This window comes from Mus caroli, unplaced genomic scaffold, assembly GCF_978045245.1.
Source record: "Mus caroli unplaced genomic scaffold, Mus_caroli_1 scaffold_2, whole genome shotgun sequence".
Taxonomy (NCBI): domain Eukaryota; kingdom Metazoa; phylum Chordata; class Mammalia; order Rodentia; family Muridae; genus Mus; species Mus caroli.
Genome location: NW_028227257.1, coordinates 15,792,147 through 15,816,294, shown reverse-complemented (window position 1 = coordinate 15,816,294; position 24,148 = coordinate 15,792,147). Strand labels below are relative to the sequence as shown.

The window sequence follows — 24,148 nt, the reverse complement described above, 5'->3', positions numbered from 1 at the left end:
CTGTCCTTGATGGGCACATGGGCATATGGTGGTTTAGAACTACCTAAATTCCAGTACCAGGGGAGGTGGTGCCCTTTTCTGACCTCTGGCACCAGGCACACATGATGCATATACATACAAGCAGGCAAAACACCCATATACATAAAAATAATTAAATATTTAAAAATAATAAAAATAAATCCAAAGGACTGGTTAAAGGGGCAGAGAGTTCAGGAGCATCTGCTCCAACAGCCCCTCTGGAAAAGAATCACTTCTGCAGGAAAGAGACCCTGGCTTCCCCAGCCTGATACTCAGTGTAGGGCCCAGGGCTTCTCCTTTCTTGCCATCCTAGTCAGCAGCCCCGAGACCATATTCACCATGTGCTGCAAGATACCAGTCACCAGCTGCTTTATTGAACACCATAATTTTAGCTTTAGAAGGAAGGTTTTCAATTCATGTGCATGATTGTCAAGGCCCCTGGGACCTCGCCAGGATATCCAATCAAAGGACAGACCTGGCCTCTCCAAGGTCTGGGAGGAATGAAGGTCAGTATGTCAGAGTTGTAAAGACTTTATCCACAGGATGAGGCTCAGAGAAGTGGCCTTGCCATCTTCAGGGGACCTGCCCTGCTGGTCAAATCAGAGAAATAGAAAGGTCAGATCTCATAACATATAAGGCATGGTAGAAAGCACAGAAATCCAGGCCAGAGAGTCATAATTTCCTTCCATAGACAGCAAGATGGACTTCAAGCAAGGGAATGTGTGGCTTGCCAAGGCCATAAGGAAATAAAGGGACTCATGGAACTGGGACTGGGCCAACTGCTGTTCAGGTCGCACTCCAGGCTGCCTGAGCCTATCCTGACATAATGATCAGGAGATAGCCACCCTGACAAGAAGCTGAGCACTGTGCCCAGAAGCCAGTCTCCCTTTATTTTCAGGGCTGTCCTGACTCTGGAAAAGACTCCTGCTACAAGCCACACAGAAAGTTGTGGAGGGACAGCATAGGGTGGTGGCTGCAACCCTGCAGAGGTGTGCTCCCGCCCAAGGACTTCTGCCACAAACCCTGCACAGAGTTAAGGGGGGACAGTGTGGTGGGGTGGTTATTGCGCCCTGCAGAAGCGTACCGTCAGCCTGTGGTGGCTACTGGTATTCTCTGTAGAGCCGTTCCAGAAGTTCTTTCTTCTCTTCCTCTGGGAGGAAGCTTGACTTCGCTGCGTTGATGTTCTAGAAGGGGGAAACATGGAGTCAGAGGACAAAGAAGGGAGCAGCCCTGTCAGCCAGGGCAAGGGGCATCATGGTGGGGGGCACAGGCATCTCTGTGGAAGGCTTTTGGTACTAGGCTGAGCTTGGCATGTCAGGGCAACCCATTCTTGGTCTCCAGAGGTTCTAGGCAATCCACACAATACATTGCACTCACATGTGTATGTGCGCGCGCACACACACACACACACACACACACACACACACACACACACACACACGCATGAGCACACACACCTGGGCCAGTGTCAGGCTCACAGCTCACACATACTTACCAGTCGTTTGAACTCCTCCTCAGTGAAGCCCATGTCTTTCTTGGTCATCTGGTAGTCAGTGTCTAGGGTGGACTTGAAGATGAGGGGGTCATCTGTGTTGAGTGAGTAGTTGGCCTTATCATCCTTGAAGCTGGGGGAGGGGCCAGGCAGGAAGAAAAGAGAGAGAGAGCCTCTTCACTCCAAGAACCATCACTGCCGGTCCACTATCTCCCTCTTCCATCTTTATACAACCTTAGACAACACAAAGGGTTGCATTCTCGTATTAAAGAGGAAACATTTATAAAACTCTGGGAAAAGCCAGCTCAGAGGCAGAGGCAGAATAGCCTGAGGTGACAGACAGGGAGCCGGTGACAGCCTTAAGCTACCATGCTCTCTAGCCTTCCCCCTCTCAGTCCTGGAGCATGGCTAGCATCCTACCCTCCTCTCCTAGTCAGTCCTCAGTCCCTTGCCACAAGGCTCTTCCAACACAGCATGGAAACTTCCTGGCACAACCCTGCCCTCCATCTTGTTGAACTTGACTGGTTTCTGGCAGCTCCAACCTTCCTTGCTTGGAGAGCAGTTTTCAACGCTTTCAAATTCTTATTTATTTAAGCATGCCATGGGGCATGAGCTTGGAGGTCAAAGGACAATTTATGGCAGTCGGTTTCCTGTTTCTACCATATAGGTTCCTGGGATCAAACTCAGGCTGTCACGCTTCGAGGAACGCATCTTTACCTACTGAGCCATCTCACCAGTCCCAGAATTTGACGCTTGACTTTTCTCAAAGCATTATTCCTGGATATCTCTGACCCCATACTTTTTTTAAAAAGTCATTTGAAACTTTTGTTTTTGTGGTTTTTTGTGTGTGTTCAGGGGTGCACGGAGCTGGAGGAAGACATTGGGTGTCTTTCTCTGACAGGCCTCACCTTACTTCTTTGAGGTAGGGTCTCTCATGGAACCTGAAGCTCACTATTTTGAGGCCAGCAATCCTCCTGTCTCCACTCACCTCACTAGTGCTAAGGTCACAGGTGTGCATCACCATGCCTGGCTTTTTATGTGGGTGCTAGCAGTCTGAACCCTGGTCTCATGCTTGCACAGCAAGCTCCCTTATCCACTGAGGTGTCTCCCAGCCCTGGGCACGTTGACACGTCTTTGGCTTTCCTTCTGTTTCTGCCTGTCACTAATGTCACTGTTACAGGTTCTCTTCCCTCCTCATCTTGATCCACCATCTCCCAGAGTCTTTGTTCTTCAACCTTTGCATTTGAGCAGATGATTCGACCCTTCCCCAGCCTGTGTGCAATAGACGTGTGTGCCTCCTAGAGTGGCCATTGAGCCGTTCCACGGGCGCCATGCACTAAGAAAGCTCACGAGCCTCTTGTTATAAGAGCACAGTCCTTCCATCTGTGTAAGCGTAGCTGACAGACCAGTGCTGTCCTGGCCATTGGTAGCCCAAGTCCTTGCCACCTCTATCCTGCCTTGGGAAAAGACAGCTTTGTTCTCCTCCTGAAGCCTGATAAGGTCATTGGCCAGGAAGGCCTTGTTTTTAGTTGCTGATGGAAGTCAGGTAGCATGGGCAAGGTGCTCTAGGGAAAAGCTTTCAAGCTGGCCTTCAGGGGACACCCGGCAGCATCAATAAGAGCGAACATCCAGACAGATGAGGCGCATCTTCCCGCAGCCCAAAAGACAGAGTCGAGTAACAAGAAGGTAGACACTCATGGCCGATGGGCCCAGCTCTGCTAGTCAGTGGGTGAGGAGTCAGGTTGGCACATCTGAGCTTCACGGTCCTCAGTTGTTGGACAAGGACAGCAATGCCTGCTTCCCAGCCAGTCAGAGTGACTTCATGACTAAGAACCAGGATGGTCAGGTCCCCATCCCCTCCCCTTCCTTTCCAGATCAAAACCAAATGGGTCCCAGGAACCAGATCTCACCGAACAACCGCATGCGTCGTTTTGGGATCCCAGGCGCCTGTGAGGTAGCTGGACCAGGGGCAGACCTGCAAGGGGCAGGTGTGTGGCTGGCACAGTGGGCCCGGGGCCAGACTGGTCAGGGCTGAGCCACCTGCTGAGGTACTATTCTGAATAGCTTTAGTGCTTCATTGCCTCAAGCCCCACGAAACCTTCACCATGTGGCCACTCCCACTCAGCCTGCCTGTCCTGCCTCTGTCTGAAAGGCACAGGGTAGCCAGAGCTCTCTCTCTCTCTGTCTTGGAGTCTCACCTCAAAGTGCATGTTTTCTTTCAGTAGCCTGTTGTAGAGGGCTTCATCCTCGATGGTGTGGTAACCATGTCCCACCCTCTCTGTCTTGAGGATGTCCACAGCCTGTGGAGAAGCAGAGAGGAGGTGAGTCCAGGGGCAGGAACAGAATCAGGAAGAGGAGGCCCGGGGTCACTGGCTCCTTACCTCGCGCACAACCTCAGGAGAGCCCACCTCGCCAGCGTGGACGGTCCGATGAATGCCATTCTTTACTGCGCCCTGGAAGGGGAAGAGACAGGTTGGGTGTGGCTCTGAGAGGACCCTAGCGAGCTCTGTCTCTGCCACATTTAGGGGTCTGACTTTTGGCAAGTGTCACTGTCCCCAGAATCAGGCTAGGCTACTTGAAGAAGTGTACAGGACAGTGTGGTCTAGTTTCCCAAGTCAGGAGTAGAGTGGAAATGTTTTACTCTGTAACTTCTATGCCCTGATGCTGTTTGAAGGGTTTAAACACATTGTCCAATAGTCCAAAGCAAATGCTATTACACTGCTTTAGGGCGGAGCTCAAGAAAGCCAACTTAACATGACCAAGGCCTAACAAGAAGTTTAGAATCAAGGCAATGAGGTCCAGATAAAAAGCAGCCCTGTCCAAGGTCACACAGGAATACATAGGCAGATGCAGACTCAAACATAACTCTCCCAACACCTAGTGGGGCTTTAGGTAATATCCTGTTTTAAGTCCTGAGCCCCAACCAAGACATACCTAAGGATTCAGAAGACCCCAAGCTTACTACCCAAGGCCCCCAGGGCCACCCTCCCCTTCTCAGGCCCACCTCATAGGCTTCCACGTGGCCTGGGAAGAGGCTACTTCCTTCAATGGTCTCATCCCCAGCCAAGTCCATAGCCACCACGGTCTTCTGATTGTACTTCTTGCACAGCTCCAACACCTCAAGGGACCAGCCTGCAAGAGAGGTCCAACGGGGCCACATCAAACAGGGATGGAGTAGGGCTTTCCAGCCACCCACTGGCTGCCTTAATTCCTCATCTGAGGCCAGAGAAGATATAAGATCCAGTGTCTTGTCTTCATATCCTGACTGCTGTGTCCCCCTCACCCATGCCTCAGAGTGCCCTTTCCCAGAGGGACACCACCAACCACTGCACAGGGTCATGGCGAGTGTCTGCTGACGTGGGCTGAGTTCAGTAAGTGATGGACAGGCTAGTCCAGTGGTGCTTACCAACTCCCGTGGCAGACTTACCCCACTGAGAAGAGAGGAAATCAGAGCCTAACATTTAGCCTAGAATATAATTCATGGGAATATTCGTTTATTTCTAATGCATCATGCACTTTTATATTAGGAGCCCCATACAGTTATTATGATGTGAGCCATCAAGATGGCTCAGCAGTTAAAGCCCTAAGCCTGATGACCTGAGTTCAGTCCCCAGGCTACACTGAGGGTTAACGAAGAGACAGACAGGCCATGCCCTATTATAACAGACCCTGTAACCTAACATCAGCCCGGGGCTTTGGTTCCCACTAATCCTTAGGGTGGGGGCAAGAAGTGAGTGTGACCATCACCAGACACTGTGTGAAAGAGCTCACGAGGGGTGATGTGACCTGCCCTGGGTCACAGAAAGGGCTCTGCAGGTTGAGCCTTGGAGGCTTGACCGGTAGTGGGGGAGGACCCCTGGATACCTCAGAAATCAGACCCATCAAGAGTCTTTATGGCCCAGATAAGGCAGGGCCAGACCACGAGTCTTAGATGGTATTACACGTTTCCCTATTGTTTAGGTTCCTTTGGCTGTGAGCTTCCTGTGGGTCACGTGGCTGTCAAGTCCCAGATTTCCCAGATTTCCTGTTAAGGAGACTCACCAGAGTCACCAAAAGTTCACAGATGTTTTTTAGAAAACTCTAGAAATACAAGGTGGGGGACACCGGGATAGTCGGTCCAGCCTTGTCCTAGGCCAGGCAGCCAGCAGGGTGCGGCAGTACTCACTGGGCTGGTGGCGCATGCAGCACAGAATGGACCGGACCTTGATGCCGAATGCTTGCTCTCCCTCCTGCAGGCCCTGGTTCACAAGATCCACAACGTCATCAGGGGTGATGTCCCCTCTGTGTGGAGAGAGGAAGAGGGAGGACTTTAGGCCAAGGGAAGGCCATGGGCAGCCATGGAACTAGAGCAGGGAGGAACAGCCTTGCCCTGGATTATGTCATCCAAGGAGACACACGGGCATGATTTCAAGCCCTTATGCAGTGGTCCACTTCCTTAGAGCTGTCGGGGCATCGCCAGATCCCAGTGTGGTGATGTCACACAGCCCTTCCTATTTCTAGATGGAGAGGTGATTGAATTTGGGCCTGTTCAATTCCCACTTCCCATGTGGTGTATCAGAATCATGGCTCAGAGGGAAGGAATAGGGGGTTCAAGAGACTTAAAGGTGCAAGGGGTCGACCAGAAGTCCACAACGGGCCAGACTCATTCATTGAGCAAATGACTTTAGAAGTCACTGGCTAAGCCAGGCAGAGTCATGGCAGCTAGCTAGTATTCACTTAGGGGAGAGACACAGCCTCAAGCAGAGGAATAGGGATTGTGTGCTTAGGACTGAGCTGAGTCGCTCTGAGTCCATGGACCAGGCCAGGGCTCTAAGCACTCCATCCTCAGCTCAGAGCCCCGCTCAGCACAGCCCCCTCCAGTGGTGTCACTCACTCAGTCTGGTTCCAGGGGATTGGGTCCACCTTGGAATTGGCCAGCAGGTGTGGGCTATAGCGCACTTCCACATAGACCACGCCCTCCTTTGCCTTCATCTCCACAAACTCGTAGGCGATCCTCTTGATGGCCTCTCTGCAGCCCCTGGGAAGGGAAGAACACAGGTTGGCAACCTTCCTCAGCTCCTTGGGAGCTCTAGTAGCCAACGAGGCATGTCGACCAGTTTGTCCCAAAGTATTCCACTCTCCACAAAGCAGTGAGAGTGATTAAAAAAAAACGGTGTGTGTGTGTGTGTGTGTGTGTGAGAGAGAGAGAGAGAGAGAGAGAGAGAGAGAGAGAGAGAGAGAGAAAGAGAAACCAAAGCACATTCTTCCTCTCTTCTGAGCCCCTATGCCTGCCAGGTGTATAGCTCTAACTCCATACCAGCCCAAATGTCACAGTCACCAGCTTCCTTAGCGCCTTGTGCTGCATTGCACAGTCTTCCTCTGGCCAAGGACCCTTGAGCTTGTCCCTCCCACCTCAGGACTTTGGGTTGTGGTCTTCCCTTTGCTCCAGCCTCCTGCACTCTGCCTGCCCCCACCTAATGCCAGCTTAAGGCCCTCTGCCCAGGCCTCCTCAAACCACCTTCCCTCAGCAGCCTTTCCCCATGCCTCAATCCCCACTTGACATTAGATACCACATGCTTTTTTTAGGGGCTATATCACATCTCCCCTTGGCTCCTATGAGACAAGGATCTTTTCGTCTATCTTGTCATGGCTGTGATACCTCAGCCAAGGGAAGTGCCTAGGACACAGTAGCCATATATTAGATGAATAATAGACGGAAGGCTGGCAGGGAAGCTAAATGGTGAATCCAGAGGGACGCTGGGGTGGGAGGACTTGGTCTCCAGTCATGGACTCACTATGAAGTCTGTGTGATCCTGGCTAGTCAATTACCCTTTGATAAGGGTTACTGTAAGGGAAGGGAGCATCCGAAACCTCACCCAGGCCAGCAGTTGGACAGGCAGACAAATGCTACCCTTGGTCTCAGCCAAAAGGCCAAGAAGTGATCAGACACAGGCCGGAAGGGTTTTAGTTGCTGTTGCTGCCGAGTGTGGACTCCATGAGCAAGGAAGGCACAAGTTACCTGTGAAGGCCTCTGTGGGCAGTGATCAAACGCTAGTGGATGGGCCTAGTTAGGACTCCCTCCAGAGTAGAGAAGGCAAGCAAGTGCCCCCAACAGCCCTTGGGGGAGAAGAGAGGGCCTGTCTCTGAGGCAGTGGAGTCATTCCTAGGAGTGGGTTCCATGGGTGAGGGAGGATCGGGTCTCAGCTCTGCCATAGTGGGGAGCTTGCTCACTGTCTTTCCCAGCTCCAGCCCCCCACAGCTCTCACATAGCTATCTAGAGTCTGATCTGTCCTTCAAGTGGGTATTGAGCTCTCATGCTGGGCCAAGAGTCCTACTACACAGTGAACAGGAGCTAGGATCCCTGCCTTTCCATTGCCTCGTGACAGGGAAGCCAGGTGTAAATAGGGGGAAAACATACAATCTGTGATATAGGAATGCTACCGATACAGGTAAAGCTAGGAGGCCATGTGACCTGCCACAGCACGGCCAGAAAGACCCCACGTGCAGAAGCCAAACCGTGGGCTTTTAGAGAACAGTGGTGCAGGTTGAGAGAACAGGGACAGAGGATCTGAGGTAGGGGTGGGGGTGGGGTGGGGTGGGGGAGGAGTCAGCACCCATGAAAGCAGGAGCTCAAAGTTGTAGGGCTTGTACACCTGTCCTGTGGGTTTTGGTGTTTGCTCTGAGAGATGTGGAGAAAGGTTGGTTTATTTGGGTCAGAAGGCTGGCTTAGATTTCCAGTCATGAGTCCTTTCTCTGGCACTCTCTAGTGACCATTCCTGGGCCTTCTCACAGACTAGTAATGGTCTTTACTCACCCAGTGACTCAAGATATCAAAGAAAGACCCAACTCCGCTTCCATGTCCCACTCCAGGGTCTCCCATCCAAAGCTCTAGCCTGGGGAATGAGGGACCTGGCTTAGGCCCTTCCCTGTTCTGCACCCATGCCTCAGTTTACCTTAAGACTAGGGCTCTTTCTATGAGATCTGGAATGGTGGCATGGGTCTAAAGAGCAGTGAGTTCTGAACAGGACATCCTAGATAACCCGGCCAGCACAGGGCTTCAGCAAGCAGAGCCTCCTCTGCCCTGAGACAGAAGCCACCTCTGGACGGGATGAGATCAGGAGCCCAAAGGCACAGGAGAGGTCGGCTCATGTGCGCACTATGGTAAGAAGCAGGGTTAGAGGTGCAGAGTGCCTTGTACAGCAGCAGCTCAGGCCTGACCTTGGTTACAGGGATGGATGCTGCCATGGGGCACAAGGGTTGGGGGGCAACTTACGCAATCACAGGCATGTAGTAGTCAAACTTGGCCAGGAAGCCTGGGAGCGAGAGGGGCTTGTCCATGCCGATAATGTTGCGCAGCTCCTCCACTGTATCTGCCGGGAGGGCGATGCCTCTCTTCCTAAAAATAAAGTCAAGGGTGGTTCAGAGCACACTGGCTGTTCTTGCAGAAGACGAAACCCACATGGAGGCCCATGACCAGCTGTAACTCCAGTTCCAGGGGATCCAATGCCTTCAGGCCTCCTTTGCTGGCATCAGGCATGTGTGTGTTCCACATATACTTGTAGGCAAAACACTCTCAACACATAAAATGAATTTTTAAAAATACATACATTTAAAAACAAAAACAAACAAATGAAAACAGTGAGATGCCAGGGCAGGATCCAGCCTGGCCTCCCAGGGCAGCATGGAACAGACTGGTAGCCCCAGTGAGAAACAGGGGATCCCTTCCATCTCCCATGGGATGGATGCAGACTCCAAACTCCAAGGCATAGAGAACAGAACAGAGCTCCCCCCACCGCCAAACACTTCTAACCAGAAGTCATGAAAAAAAAAAAAAAAAAAAAAAAGGTCACTCATCTCCCATCCAAGAACAACCAGGCCCAGCTCTGCTTGACTTCCAGGGTTAAATGCATTTGGGGTGGAATAGCCAGAAACAAGTCACTTCATCTCAAGGGACTAACAGGGTGAGTACCGTGGCAAGCCCATGACTTCCTCATCAGGTCCAGGGGCAGGCAGAGGCAGTTGGACATATGCCCAGACAGAAGCTATCAGACACAATAGCTACTGTGCAGCATCATAATTCCCGGGACGGGAGCTGGTAGCAGGACCTTTCCCTTTTCTCTCCTGGCTGGCATATCACAGTAGCCTGCCCCACCCAGCCTACACCTATGCCTGCTGTGTGGGCCACTCAGCTCAGGACTGTCTCCCCCCCCCCACACTCACACACACTCCTCTCCCACCCCGCCCCAATCCAGCACCACCACCTCTGCCTTGGAGTCTTCTTCCTGCATCAGGGTCTCTGCCTCCCCATGGACTACAGAAGCTGGTGTGAACTTGGGAAGGCTTCCTCCTTCTGCGCATGCACTGCGGTCTCCGCCCACTGTGATTCAGATCCAGCCCATTGGGTCCCTCTAGGCCTTGGTTTCTTCTATGTTATCATCACTATTGTTGTTATTATTGGGTGTGTGTGTGTGTGTGTGTGTGTGTGTGTGTGTAAGCTATTGAGGGGCTTAGACTGTAGCTTCATAGCATGCAGAGGCACTGGGTTCCATTCCCAGCACCACAATGAAATAAAATAAAATAAGCCCATGTTCCTGGAACTTTCCAGTAGGAGACACCCATGTCTCCCTGTTCCAGCTTGTGAGTCATGAATCCTCACCAGTCCTGCTAGGTTCCCATCATGCACTGTGGGAATACAGTACCTCCCTCTGCTATGGTCCTGGCACAAAGAGGGAGGTTCTCAATATCCACCTGGTCCCTCCAGATTAAACTTTTTGCTGCGGGCCAGACTGCCTCAAAGTCACCCTCCTATAGCCACATCCAGCCATGGTGATCCTGGGGAGCCTTCAGAGGGGCACACTGGTAACTGTGTTTAGAGACAATGGTCAGACCTGCAGCCCTAAAGCCCAGAGGATGCTGGGTAGGCACCTGGAGACAGACTGCAGATAGACAAGAGAAGGGACAGTGGTGGCTCAGAGTTCTACAACGACGGCAACAGAGGGTGGCTGGATCCTCAGTGTGCTTTAGAGAGAGCCCACAGGGTGGTAAAGGGCCTGGGAAGGAGGTAAGAGGCACCATGGAGAGAGAGCAGAAGCCAGGGAACTGGAGGAAGACGGGATGGTTGACAACGCAGTCACCAAGAATGGGACACTGGCTTGGACACCGCAGGCCATGGCCTCTTCTCTGCTGCCTGAATATTCCAGGGGAGCCTCCTCCTCCCCTGTGGGGGCCACTGAGGCTAGAAAAATCTCAGCAGCCCCCACTCCCCACGTGTTGCTCTTTCACTCCACCCTAGCCTGGCTGCCCACATCTCCATGACCTGGCTAATACATTAGCCTTCCTTGACCCTTTAATAATGCCTGCCTGGAACCCATCTCAGTGTCCCACCCAAGTGAGCTCAGAGAGGCCCTGGGGCGATATCGGCCAGCCAAATGACCAAAGGCCACCCAGAGGTAAGGCCAGAGGCGTCCCCCTGACACTAGAGCCATAGATACCCATACTAACATCTGGGAGTGACCTTTACGGGGCAAGCGAATCTGTCCCGAGCCTCTCACTTCTCATGGCTGATCTCATAGAAATCGCTGGTTTCATTGGTGAGAGTAGCTGGGACTCTGTCAGAGTCCTGAACTATAAAACCCGCCCTATGCTCCGAAGGAAGCCTTTGGCTGCCATCACTCCATCTTCCTATCTACAAAGAGGATCGGGCCAGGCAAGAAAACTGCCTACCTCACTGTGGGAAGGAGTCACTAACTTAGTGTAGCACAGCCAAGGCAAAGCACACCATGACCCAGGGAACGAAAAGGCTGTGGAAGAACAACACGGAGGAAAGATGTCTAGCAGAACTCTCCAGGGACTTGGGAGCTAAGCTCAAAAGTTGGGAGACAAATTCCCAAGTAGCACCTGGACACCTGCGAGGCTGTCGCATGGGACAGAGGCAGAGTCGAGGCTAGACACTGGAGACAGTGGGAGACAGCTGGGTCCTTCCAGTCTACACAGAATGCTTAACAGCATGAGTGAAGATGCTGGGGGGAGGGGCTCACTTTTCCTGACCGCCCGAGAGGAAGGATGCTCCCTTCCCACCTCAACCTATGGGGGCTGGAGTGGAAAGACTCCAGAGCATCACCATCTTCCATCAAGGACTGGCTTGCCTCCCACAGGGAACGAAGAGAGCCCTGGGAATCTCCAGGGGCCCCCAAGAAGAGCTGTACACATTATGTAATCCTGGAAAGGTCTGTTGTTGTCCTTGGACTTACTTGCCAAAGTATAAGATGGTTTCTGGCTTGATAGCTCCATCCAGGTGGACGTGTAACTCTACCTGCAAGGGACAGAAAAAGAGCATGAGATACCGAAGAGCCAGAGGACACCTCAGAAGCCACCACAGATCCCGAGGAGCTCCTCAGAAGTCACCCTTTTCCTGGACCTTAATCAGTACACTTAAACTCTTCATACACAGGCTTTCGCCTAAGCTCACATGAGTGCGCTTTGGGGGCAGTCAAGGTGCCATGTGGTTCACAGCTTGGGCTTCTGGGGTTCAGAGAGGTTTAAGCGCCTTGTCCTAAGTTACACAGCAAGTCACAAGGCCAGCCACGGTCTCAGTGGGGGCCAGCCACCACCACATCAGAGCCACTACCGTAGGTGACTTCACTCAGTCAGCTCTTGAGTTTAACAGAAAGAGCCAACTGCAGACTCACAGGCTCAGGGGCCTTGGGAGATAGCTCGGTACTTGCTGTACAAGCTGAGCTCAGGCAGCAGTCACATAAAGTGTGGGGCTGCACACCTGTAATTCCAGAGGAGGGCAGATGGGGGGTCCTTGGGGTTCACTAGCCAAACAATTTAGCCTAATCAACAAGTCCCCAGATCCCTGTGTGAGACCCTGTCTCAAAAAATAAGGTGGGTGGCACTTGAGTGACACCTGATGCTGACCTCTAGCCTCCACATGCAGGCACATATGGACACGCTCACTCATACCTGCACTCACACGCACACGTGCTCACAAACACACACCGAAATAAAAGACTCCGGTGGGGCATACGTCACATTTGCATGTGCAAGGCCCTGTGCTCCAACTTTAGCACTGCAAAGTAAATGCAAATATAAATACCAGGCTCTGTTTCACAAACAGGTTCTAGTCAGGCCCATCTTATCAGACAGCATATTGACAACTAAGTCTTTCTGATCCTCTAGAAAGGGTCTTGGTGACCATCCCTTATTTGCCCAGTCCTATGTGTGACACCTTGTTCACAAAGCTGAGGCCACAAGCAGGGGCTCTGTAGAGTCCATGTGTCTAGACTACAGATCTACATTTGTACAGCTGATCTCAGATGGCCTAAGTGCCAACAGTGTGGGATAGCTCGCTCTTGTACAAAAACCCTGACAGAGATTTTAAACAGTGAATGTGGGGAGGTGTGGCCCAAAGGAAGCAGTTAGTGTCTCTGGGAGATGGTGTTTTTAACAGCTATTACATTAAGGGACTTTGTCATCTGCCTGATCCAAGTCTTGGGGGAAACTTCCTGGACTAAGGGAGACCCAGTAGTGGTGTTTGCCAGGGTGGGGCCATTTCTGGAAATTGGTGGCTGAGATAAGAAAGTTGGCAGACCTGGCTGGAAGGAGGAGCATTTGGGAGCTTCTGGTCCAAGGGACAGCCGCCCAGGAACTGTCACTGAGCCTGCTTCCAGCAAGAGAAACCAGGGCCAGGGCAACAGGGGCCAGAGGTGCCAAAGCCTCTAGCTGGCAAAACCTTAGAGTAACCAGATCACTCCAGTATTTCACTCTGTGCCTCTGGGTTCTCATGTCACCTGGGGAAGAACAGTATACCATCCTCTAGGTCTTTATGAACAGGGGTCACGGGGATGGTCAGTCACAAAGCTCTAGGCATATGGCAATAGGTAAAATCGTGCCATTTATCACTTAAACTATAGTATCATGTAGTTCAGGCTAGCATTAAATTCACTATAATAGCCAAGGATGACCCTTGGTCTTCCTGATTGTTTATCTCTCAAATTGTTTTCTGAGACATGATCGTACTCACTATGTAGCCCAGGCAGGCCTGAGATTCATTATTAGCTCAGGCTGGCCTCAAACTTGCAATTCACCGGCATTAGCCTGCCAGGTGTCAGGACTGTGGGCATGAGCCACCACACCCAGCACTTAGGAGCTTTTCATTTGAGGAAAAATAGTGAAGCCCTTGCTTGTTGCTGGGGCTACAGGAGCAAGCAAGAGGGACAAAGCCTTGTTCCTTCTGCACACACAGTCCAGCAAGGGACAAACTAAAGACACATGAAAAAATGTATAGTTATGAACCAAGATACTCCCACAGGAAACACTAACTGTGCCATGAACTCACAGTCCAGCCAGGCAGCAAACGGACTCCTAGAAAATCCAAACCAAGCACTGAGTGGTGCAAAGGAACCATCTAGGCAGGTGAAGGTGAGGAGGCGGGGCAGAAGAATAGTCCATGGAGAGAACGGTCTGCGCAGAAGCCCTGCGACAGGGGAAAGTGGGGGTGTATGGGAGGAAGGGAAACGCTGAGACTGAGCACAGTAGGGAAGAACCATCCGGAAGGGTTGCATGACCACAGAAAGATGGGTTTTCTGCTGAGAGCACAGAGAGGCCAGCTTAAGGTACCTCGAGAGAAGTAGGCTGAGAGAAGCTACCACAGATAAGAGTTTGAGGCTGGGGTCTAGGACCAGGCCCTGGCTTAAGCCAGCACTTAGTGCTAGGGAGGCAGGGTCTGGAGAATAGAGACCAGAGATAGGAGGACACAGCATATAGAGGCCAGTCCTGGTGGCTTATCAACGAGAAGCAGTAGCCTCCCTGGGTCAGAACCTTGGGCCAACCATGGGACCCTGGAATCACATCTCAAGCCCTAGGACCAGTAGCAAGGACTTTAGACGGTAACACATGGAGTCATCCACTATCTTAGATGGTAGCACATGGAGTCAATCACAATCTTGGAAAAACCTATCCTAGACCCTCTGGGCAGGCCCTGAATGTACTCTCTTGTCCTAGTAGCAGAGGCAGAGAAGATCTGGTGCTCAGAAAAAGCAGCAGCTATGTGACCACAGAGGCAGAGATAGGAGCTTCGAGGCCACAAGCCCAGAGTGCCTGACACTACCAGAGGACAGAGAAGCAAAGGTCTGACCCACTGAGCTTGTAGGGTGAGCAAGGCCCTGCCTGGCACTTTGATTTTAGACTTGTGGCCTGCAGAACGGCAGAGTGTGGGTTGGGAGCAAGTCATGTAGTAACTGCCTTTATTTGGTCTTCGTGGTTCTAGGGATGGAGCCCAGTGTGTTTTAGAATGTGGTCACCTATTGCAGCCACCACGGGAATCTCATATAGCCAGAGGTCGAGGCTAGGAGGTCAGATCGGTGTCCCTTAGTCTAAGAACGCAGGCTGGAAGAACCCTTCAGGACACCGGTAGTATTGGAAAGTTGATGTCTGGACTTCAACTGGGGTTAGACCTGCCTCAGCCCTCTGGGTGTGTTCAGGCACAACTGTGTGCTTCTGTAATTTTGGGGGTGCTAGGGATGGAAGCTAGGCCCTTGAGCAGGCCTGGCCCTCTGCTAAGTCACACCCTCAGCCCTGTTCTGTTTTTTAAAATTTTTTGTTGTTGTTGTTTGTTTTTCTTATGCACTCAAGGTTAAGAAAAGTGGCCTGGAGCCCTGTGCCAGAGGCCTGAGCCAGGGCAGGCTAGGAAACAACACGGATAAGAAAGGAAGAGGGGAAAATCTTGATAGTTCTCCTATGAACCATGCTTCTGAACGGCCAACAGTTAGCTCAGGGGGACGCGGGGAGAAGATGTGGGTCATAGCGGTTCCGGTCTGTGAGCTGGGAGATTGGACATTGGGTCAGGGCAGGGTGTCTGGGCCCTGTGTCTTCATCAGTGGGTGTCAGGGGTCTGTAAGGTCGCTCTGGGGAAAGCACAAGTCAAGATGAGATGCCTCCACACTGCTCCCTGCTGTAGTGTAGCTGTGACAATAGTCAGGGTGTGACTGCTCTACCTGCCAGGCCCCAGGAGACCATTGTGAGCAGAATGGCTCTGGGAAGCTCTAGGCAGACAGCCAGTGAGCCAGCTCTAGAAGCATCCATGCCCTCTTGGACTGTTCTGTCCTGTCCTGCTTAGCAGAACAAGAGCACTCCTGAGGTTTGAGTCCCAGGCTCCAATGACACACAGAATCCAGAACCACACAGTAAAGAGAATAAGACATCAAGGGGTACCATATAGAATGTATGTTGGGAAGGCTGGTTCAAAGGAGACCTCCTAGGGCAGAGGAGGCTAGAGAGAAGCATGGATCCAGGAGTTACCAAGTGTTGGAATCAGGAGGCCTGCCAGTAATGGCTCACAGAGATGGATTTTCAACAAAAATATTTTCAAATAGGGGAGACACCTTTTAAAAGCTTTCTTTGGCTTCCAGGGTGGAGAACAGGCTGGGAGTTAACCTCCACAGAGGACTGCTAATGTGTCCAGATGAGAGCCAGCTCCTGCACAGAGTGTGCCACACTGTGCACCCAGTAGGTGCTTGGCAAGCAGGAGGAGTCCAACACATGACAGTTCCCAGAGGAGGGTCTCAGAGAAGCAGGCTGGAGCAATGGTCCTTCTGGGTCCAACTGCCCACCATGCTCCACAGAAAATGCCATATGGAGCAGGCTGAGGGGTGAAGGAAGCAGAAGCCTGGGCCATCTCCACAGCCAGCCTGTATTTTAGACAGTGAACATTCCAGAAAGCCGCCATTGAGAAGCCAACCTACCACCCCAGATGACCAAGGGGGGCCAAGCTTTGAGGTACAAGCCTGTTCTCCTGGTCATATTCTGGGAAAAGGAACAGATAGGAAGTTTAACATTTGAGTGTCTATTGTGTGAGTATGTATTGTCTCCTTGAAGGCAAGGATTCCACACCCATTTTACACAAGAGAAAACTGAGGCTCAAAGGAATCTCTAAAGATTCAGGATCAGTCAGTCTGCTCTTGAGCTCCTGCCGGCCTCATGCAGACAAGAGGAATTCTATGGCAACGGTGCTGAGGCGTTCAGAGCCCTAGCTGTCATTAGACCCTCCATCTGAGTCTCTCTTCATCACTAGGCAAGGGTCACCTTAGACCTAGTTGCTATTGCAACTGGATTTGCGAGCAAAGCTTAGAGCTGTTTAAGGACCTCCCCAGGCCTGCACAGACTGGCAGGAGATCATCGGTTCTCAGCCAATGGGTCAAGACTCCCACAGGGGTCCCATATCAGCTATCCTGCACGTCATATACTTATATTACAATTCATAACAGTAACACAATTAGTTATGAAGTAACAATGAAAATAATGGTATGGCTGGGGGTCACCACAACACGAGTATTAAAGGGTCACAGCATTAGGGAGGTTGAGGGCCACTGCAGTACAGGAAAGGCAGGGCCCAAGTCTTTCTGCCTCTAAGGCCAGGTCTAGTTCATGGCCACAGCACCACCCTGACCCTGGCACCAAGCCTCTGTCCAGCCTCCTGACCTCCAGGCAGGGCCCAAGTCTTTCTGCCTCTAAGGCCAGGTCTAGTTCATGGCCACAGCACCACCCTGACCCTGGCGCCAAGCCTCCGTCCAGCCTCCTGACCTCCTGGAGAGGAGTATCATGCATCTCTCCATCGTCTCACTCTGCAAGCCTGGCTCATAGTTGCCCATTATCTGTCAGAATAGCAGGAAGCCCTCCCACTGCTGCTGGGGACAGGAAACAGCTTAGTAACTAACAGATAATTACTGTGTCCAGGAACTGGGGAAGCACCGAGAGGCGTCAGCCACATAGGTGAGGGACGGAGAAGCACAGTCACAACCCCCAGCATTCCAGGTCACACCAGGTCACAAGACATGTTGGGACAGAACCAGGTCAGGGAGCTAAATCTCAGATTCCTTGGTCACAGGCTTCCATAGCTGGTTCAGGCCTAGAGGGGGCTTGTCCCAATAGGACAGTGTGTCCCATGCTTCCAGACCTCTAAAACACACAACCCTGTTCTTTTTTTTCCTCCCCCACTTCCGTTTCTATGTATGTATGTATTTTTGAGAGAGGGTCTCTCTAGCCTTAGCTGTTCTCAAACTCACTGTGTAGACCAGGCTGACCTGTCTCTCTGCTCTGGGATTAAGGGTGTGGCCACACCTGCTCCCTGTTCTGTTTTCAACCCACTTTTGCCTCTCTGAGAGCAGGGACCTGTCTGTGTCACCCTGCTGTGTCAAATGTGCTCTGCTTCTGCCGAGTGTCACTGATTTACCCTCTCCCTCACCCCAGGCTCAATGGCAGCAATGGCAGCTGTGGTAGAGACCCTGGGTGGGCAGAGAAGCCAGACCCTGAGCACTACAGCCAGATCACAGAGGAGCCACAGATGCCCACAGAGCAAGCCCCAGTCCCACCTTCCTAGCTCTGCTCCTGGCAAGGGCTTGAGTGGGGCAGGGGTCAGTACTCATGCCCTAGGAAGGGCCTCTCAGCTAGCTTTTAAGATGAAGCCATCAAACAAGGCAGCCTTGGGCCAAGAAGCTGTCTCAGCACCACCTCCTTCAGGAAGCCCTCTAAGCTCTGCCCTTTCTGGGTTCCTATAGCTCTAAGTAGACTGGAAGGAACCAAACAGCCTCTGTGTTTCCTGAAACCTTAGGGCCTGGCTGAGCTCTCCATGGCTATTCATGAGCTATCCCAGAAGTCCCCAAGTCAGTAAGAAGTATCTCCATTTGGGAGAAGTCTTATGGCTGACTCAGCAGTCTAGAAATTCAGCCCATTTACCCCCACTTTATAGGTGATAAGACCAAGGCTCAAAAGGAACTTGCCTTAAGTCACAACAGTATTACAAAGTAATGAATGCCATAGCCAGAGACTTGTATGACCCTAAAGTTGGAGTTGGAAGGCCCCCCACTCCCACGGCAATATGTTCCCACATCCTGCAATGCAAGGTGCTAAGCAGATGATGGGGAAATGCGACCAGGGAGGTGCTGGTCTCTAGAGGCAGCAGCTGCCAGCGGCATACCCATCCTAAGCAGGCCCACATGTGGTGTCTGTGAGCTGGGTACAGGTATACACAGCCCTACGGGCACTCGGGGGCATGGCTCACCCATATCCTTAGCCTCGTGGTAAATATAGCATTTAACCTCATTTTGAGGTTCCCCTTATTCAAGGCTATCCCACTGTGCTGCCTTCCCTAACCCTAAGGGGGTTCCACCACAGGACAGCTAGGCAGATGAACAATCCTCTCAGTTTGCAGGACTGCCTCCCTGGATGGGGTCTGGCTGGCTTCCCTGCCTTCCTGTGTAACCACAGACCTCTTTCCCCTTCCCCTTTCTGGCCCTTCATTCTGCTTCTGTCAAACAAAGGCTTCTATGAAACCAAATCTCCTTCTGTCCCCTCCCCAACAACTGCCACATGAGTCAAAACGGGTGAGCTGCTCTCACCCGGGGGTAGAACAGGTGGCTCTGGTAAATGAGAGACATCAAGAATCCAAAGAGGTGCACCTGGGGCTTTGTCTCGTAAGATACGAAATGAGGGTGTCCCGGAGTCCAGGAAGCACTTATTGCAACCTCCGGAAGGAAGCACGCACTTGAGAGCCTGTGCTACCCATCAGGCACTGTAGCAGAAGCTATGGGTGTGTAGCTTTTCCCCAATGCCCTGAACAGTTGTTTCTCTGTCCTGGCTTGTGGAAGGAAGCTGAGCTTCAGGGTGTGCCTGAGGACTTGATGCTGTGAAGCTGAGAAGCAGGGGGCTCTACCCTGATCTGTCTGAAGGCCAAGGTGCAGATTCTGACTCCTTGCTCTGTAACATCTTCCTACCCCCCCCACTTACCCCCCCTTTTTTCTAACAAAAAGAAAATGAAAGATGAATTAGCAAAGCAGTTGATAGCACCAACTTCAGTTTTAGGGCAGTCTGAGTTGCAGGCCAGCTCAGCTGCTTTCTGGCCATGCTCCTTTGGCAAGTTCTGAGTCAGTTTCCTCCTAAGTAAATGAGGATAGCAGGATCTATCCCAAAGGCTAGTGTGAATGAAATGTGACTTAATGGTGATGCTAACCATCCTGGAGGCTTTGTTTGACAAAGTTCCGGTGCTTGGACAGTCTGGACTGACCCTTCACTGCCCTTGATGGATATTCGCTGCACACCTTTTGCTAGTCTTCTGTTTCTTACTGTTAAAGGCCTCTCTCCGAAGGCTAGACCTGGGATAGCAGAAAGCTAGTGTAAACAAGAATGAAAAACTTAGGGACATTTTAGAAGCCGACCAGCTGTAATTGAATTGCTAGGTTTTTAATATTCAGCTTTAGAAAGTAGGAACTTGTATGCATAGGAAGAGATTTTGGTCATGCAAGTTTATGAAGCCTTTGTACCTTCCTGAAGGCAAAAGCAAGCAGGCTTCGGAATCCTGATGTTCTGCTGTTCTTGACCAAGTGTAACAGATAGAAACTGTATTGAAACGAAGGTTCATGACAGAGACACAGGAAGACATCCTCTGTGAACCGCCTACTTCCTGAACAGACTTGTCAGGCCAGAACTTTCCTGATAGACTGTCCTTGCTTCAGCCAAGGGGCTGCAGAATAGTTTAAGAACCAATGAAAAAGGACAGTGGTCTTATGCCAAATATAAAAGAAATATAGAAGAAGGAACGGAAGAATTAAGTAAGGGTTAGATACTGAACTCTTGCACAAAGCCAAGCTTGATATAATAGGTAGTAGGACATAACTTTTGAACTATTAATCTTATGCCAAACTGAAATAGAATCAAATTCAAATAGAGCCAGCCTGTCTAGCACTTCTGTCACTGCAAGGCGTTATGACACCAATCTTGGTTTATTTATTTATTTATTTATTTCCGAGACAGGGTTTCTCTGTGTAGCCCTGACTGTCCTGGAACTCACTCTGTAGACCAGGCTGGCCTCGAACTCAGAAATCCGCCTGCCTCTGCCTCCCGAGTGCTAGGATTAAAGGCATGGGCCACCACGCCCAGCATGACACCAATCTTAAGGAAGAAGATACTGCATTTAAAGAAAATTGATTTGATCTTAATATTAATTTTTTTAGTTCTCATAAATTTTCTGTTTGTTCTCTTTGTTCCTCTTTCAATATTCTTATGTAATCAAGGAAAACTTTACAAGAAAATGTATTTTGAAAAGTTGTGTAATCAACAAATAAAATTTCTGTATTTTTTAATGTATAAATAAAGCCTGAAAGAGACAAAAGTTGTTGGCGTAGGAGAAGCCACAGTGAGATGTGATGTGTGCTTTCCCTCTGTCCTGTCCCCCACATCCCATGTCTGATCCTTCCCCTTGCTGCTCTTGCATCCATCCACCCTTCTCCAGACCCTGCCTGCAGCCGAGGCTGGTCCCTGGCATCTTAACTCACACAAATCAGCTAGAACTACACTTGGTACAGAACAAACCTCAAAAGTCTGAGAAAGCAAAGATTCACTGGACTCATGCTATCTATGAACCTGCATAGAAGTGCACAGAGAGTGTTGCTTTGAGCAAGCCTTTTTCCTCTCTAGTCCTTGGACAACTCCACTTGTGAATGGGATGCAGACAGCTGCCTGCTCAGTCATTCTCAGTCATTCACAATTCTGTGAATGACTGTTAAAGGTTCCTGGTACTCACAACAACTCCAAAGAGCCTCAGCCAGAGGCAGGAGGTCAGCATGCATCTTTACATACAGCAGCAACTGGAACCATGGGATTTTCTAGTCCTGCTTCAAGTGGGCACAGAGTGATAAGGGTTACTGGGTCATGCATGCACATGTACATATCACACACACACACACACACCATCTTCTTCAGTGTGCAGCAAGTACTAAAGAAGCCAGCACCCAGTCAAAGCAGGGGTCTTTCTTCTCCACGCAGGCTGATGGACCAGCAGTTTTACATTGCTGGCAGGGCATGACAACAGTATCTCAGTGCCACCCAAGCCTCCCCAGTCACAGTTAGAGCCAGGTGACTTGCGTGTATATCTATATCTGAAGGGCAAGGTTGGGGAGAAGGCTCAGCAGGTAAAGAGCGTGCAACACAAGTGTGTGGATCTGACTTAAATCCACACAGCCCACACAGAAGCCAGACGTGGTAACTGCCATTTGCCATCCCCAGCACTCCCACTGTGAGATGTGAGGCAGAGACAGAATTCCTAGAAACCCACGAGGCAGCTAGCCTGGAGTTCCAGTGGTGAACAACCAAGACACTGTATCTCAAACATGCTGGAGGGTGAAATCTGACACTCAAGCCTGTCCCTACAGAGTGCCTTAGCTCACACATACCACATATAAGAAACAAAAACAAACGCTGGCCCATTTCATCTGCTCACCTTGAAGTTGTCCAAGCCCCAGTCCCAACTGGTGTAGGCATGAGAAACCAAAGAACCCAGCAAAGGCTCAGGTAGATATCATCTTATCCCTAAAGCGTTTGCAGAGATCACCCATGAAAGATGGGGACATAGAATTTCTGCTTCCTAGGTTTTGTTCTTTCATCCAAAACAAAGGTCTTGCTATATAGTTCAGGCCTGGAACTCAAAAATCCTCCTGTCTCAGCCTTCCAAATAATAGGAATTCCAGCTCTGTACTATGGTGCCTGGCTTAGGGAATGGGATTCTGAAGCTGACCCTCAATGTGGGCTTCTCTCCCAGCTTGGCTACATCCTAATTAAGCGCTCTGTGCCTGCTTCCCCATCTATCCATGGAGACAGCATCAGCTACCTCATCAAGTCAGGGCACTAGCTGTGTGTAGTTATGGTGTTATATGCTGGGCCCCTGGTAGCATCAGTTATGCAGGCTGGCCAGGCGCTGACCACAGTGGTTCCTTCCCACTCTGCCAACCATAGCAGCATTTCTTCCTCACCATGACATGAGACCTGCCCCACCTCAGAGGTAGCAGCCCAGCATGCTACCTTCCTGCTGACGTCACCTTCCAACATCCAGACACCAATGCTAACAGTCCTTTTCTCCAGGTGTGGAGTCTAAGAGCCCTGAGGGAAGGAATGACATCCCAGCATGGGTCAGATGACAATACCAGGGCTCATGATGTATTGGCACTCCCCCCATCCCCCAAGAGCTGTTACAAAAGGGTAAGTGCCACAGAAGTGTAACCTGTCACTCACCTTTAGTCACTCTCTTAGGTTCCCATCAGGAGAGGTGGTTCCCCTGACCAAGGGTAGGGAGAATTCAGACCATCAAAAGAAAGCTCAGCCTTTGATGTCTAAGAGCACCAACTGTGGTCAGGAGCCACCAGACAAGATGTGCATCAGACATTGGTTGGGTAGGAAGACTTGCCCTGCCCTTCTAGCCTCTAGCTAGAGGGGCAGAGTGTGTTCCCTAAGGTAAGTGCATGGGATACAGGCCCACTGCCCATCTTCCCTCCCGTTCCCTCCATGCACACATATATGGCACAACATGCACACGGGATTTGTACGTCTGCCAATCCCCCCTCCCCCCCCACTCAGCATCTGTTTCTTGGAGGGGTAAGTCTAAGGGTGACTGTCTCTGATCCCTCCCCCTGAGTTCTCAGTCCCACACTCTGCTGACCAGTTCAATTTGCCTGGCTGACTACTGGGTTGAATCCCTCGCTGGACAGAATCTGTAAGGGCTGCAAATCTGGCCTTGGGGACCTGGAGTCTCCCTGTTTCCAAGAAGCCACAGCTTTCGGAAAGACAGATAAAGGGTTCTCCTCTGGGGTCAAGGGCTAAAACTTCACCCCAAATAAACCCATATGGCCAAGCGGTCAGTATGTGTAGGGGTTCCTCCTGGCACCCTGAAGCCTCTATCCCTTCCTTTTCTGGTTTGGATCATAGATTTTCCCACGGGCGCACCCACAAACCTAGGTTACCTGTTGCCCACAAAGTAATCATAACACTTAAGTATAAAGCCATACACTGAACATTTAACAGCTAGAGACCCTGGGCCCCATTCTACTGGGGCTCAGACACCCAGGTCCTAGCCCAGTCCCACACAGCTGCGCAGCCCCGCCGCACTGGATGCCCATTTGGTAGACAGCGAGGCTGAGACCTCCAGGGAACAGGGCATAGGCAGCAGCCGAACCCGAAGGCCGACTGGAGGCACTCCCAGGTTCGCATAGACAGCAGCCGAACCCGAAGGCCGACCAGAGACACCCCCAGGTTCTGGACACTCCCTGCCACATCGTCTCTCGCTCGACATCCCGGAAGCAAGCTAAGGCCTGGGTCGAGGGGAGATGCCTGCGGGAGTCCCCCCGCCACTCCATGCTTCTAGGTTAAAGGCGCCAAAGGCTGGGCCCCGCTAAGCCCCGGGACAGCCCGGGACAGAACCCTGGCAACGGAGCCCCTCGGTGCTTACTTTGGGTTTGTTGAATGCGGGCGTCTGGGCCATGGTTCCGAGCGTGCACCCGGGTTCTCTCCGCCGAAGCTCTCTGGATCTGCGTTGGCTCGCTGGCGGGGTCGCTTCCCGATGGCTCTTAGAGACCGCGGCCCGCCACGCTCTTTTTTACCGGACTGCCCCGGCACAGTCCCGCCCACGCTACGCCCACAGAGAGACCCCGCCTTCCGGAGCCACGGCCCCGCCCTCTCCCCCCGCCCGCAACTCTGGCGCGCATTTCCCGGAATTCTGAACCCCAGACCTTCCCTGCTGGCTACACCCTACCTAGGAAACTCCCAGGTGAGCCCCCTGAAGACGTGACTCCAATGTCCTCACCTGCCCCTTCCCGGGCCCCTTCAGTACTGAGGCTT

General features: G+C 51.5%; 1 protein-coding gene across 2 annotated transcripts; it reads right to left on the bottom strand.

The window, feature by feature from the left end:
- Nucleotides 1-370: 370 nt before the first annotated feature.
- Nucleotides 371-23,917, bottom strand: Ada (adenosine deaminase). 2 transcript variants are annotated; one of them, XM_085832491.1, is made up of 12 exons: nt 23,760-23,917; nt 11,740-11,801; nt 8,763-8,885; nt 6,384-6,527; nt 5,676-5,791; nt 4,515-4,642; nt 3,892-3,963; nt 3,709-3,810; nt 3,421-3,485; nt 1,514-1,643; nt 1,103-1,202; nt 371-608 (listed from the first exon to the last, which is right to left on the bottom strand). In XM_085832491.1, the coding sequence occupies exons 1-11, from the start codon at nt 23,790-23,792 to the stop codon at nt 1,119-1,121; spliced, it is 1,059 nt and encodes a 352-aa protein (XP_085688617.1). In that variant the 5' UTR covers nt 23,793-23,917; the 3' UTR covers nt 371-608; nt 1,103-1,118. The 2 variants fall into 2 exon arrangements, with proteins under 2 accessions (XP_085688617.1, XP_021011168.1); XM_021155509.2 differs by having other exon boundaries at nt 371-605.
- Nucleotides 23,918-24,148: the final 231 nt, after the last annotated feature.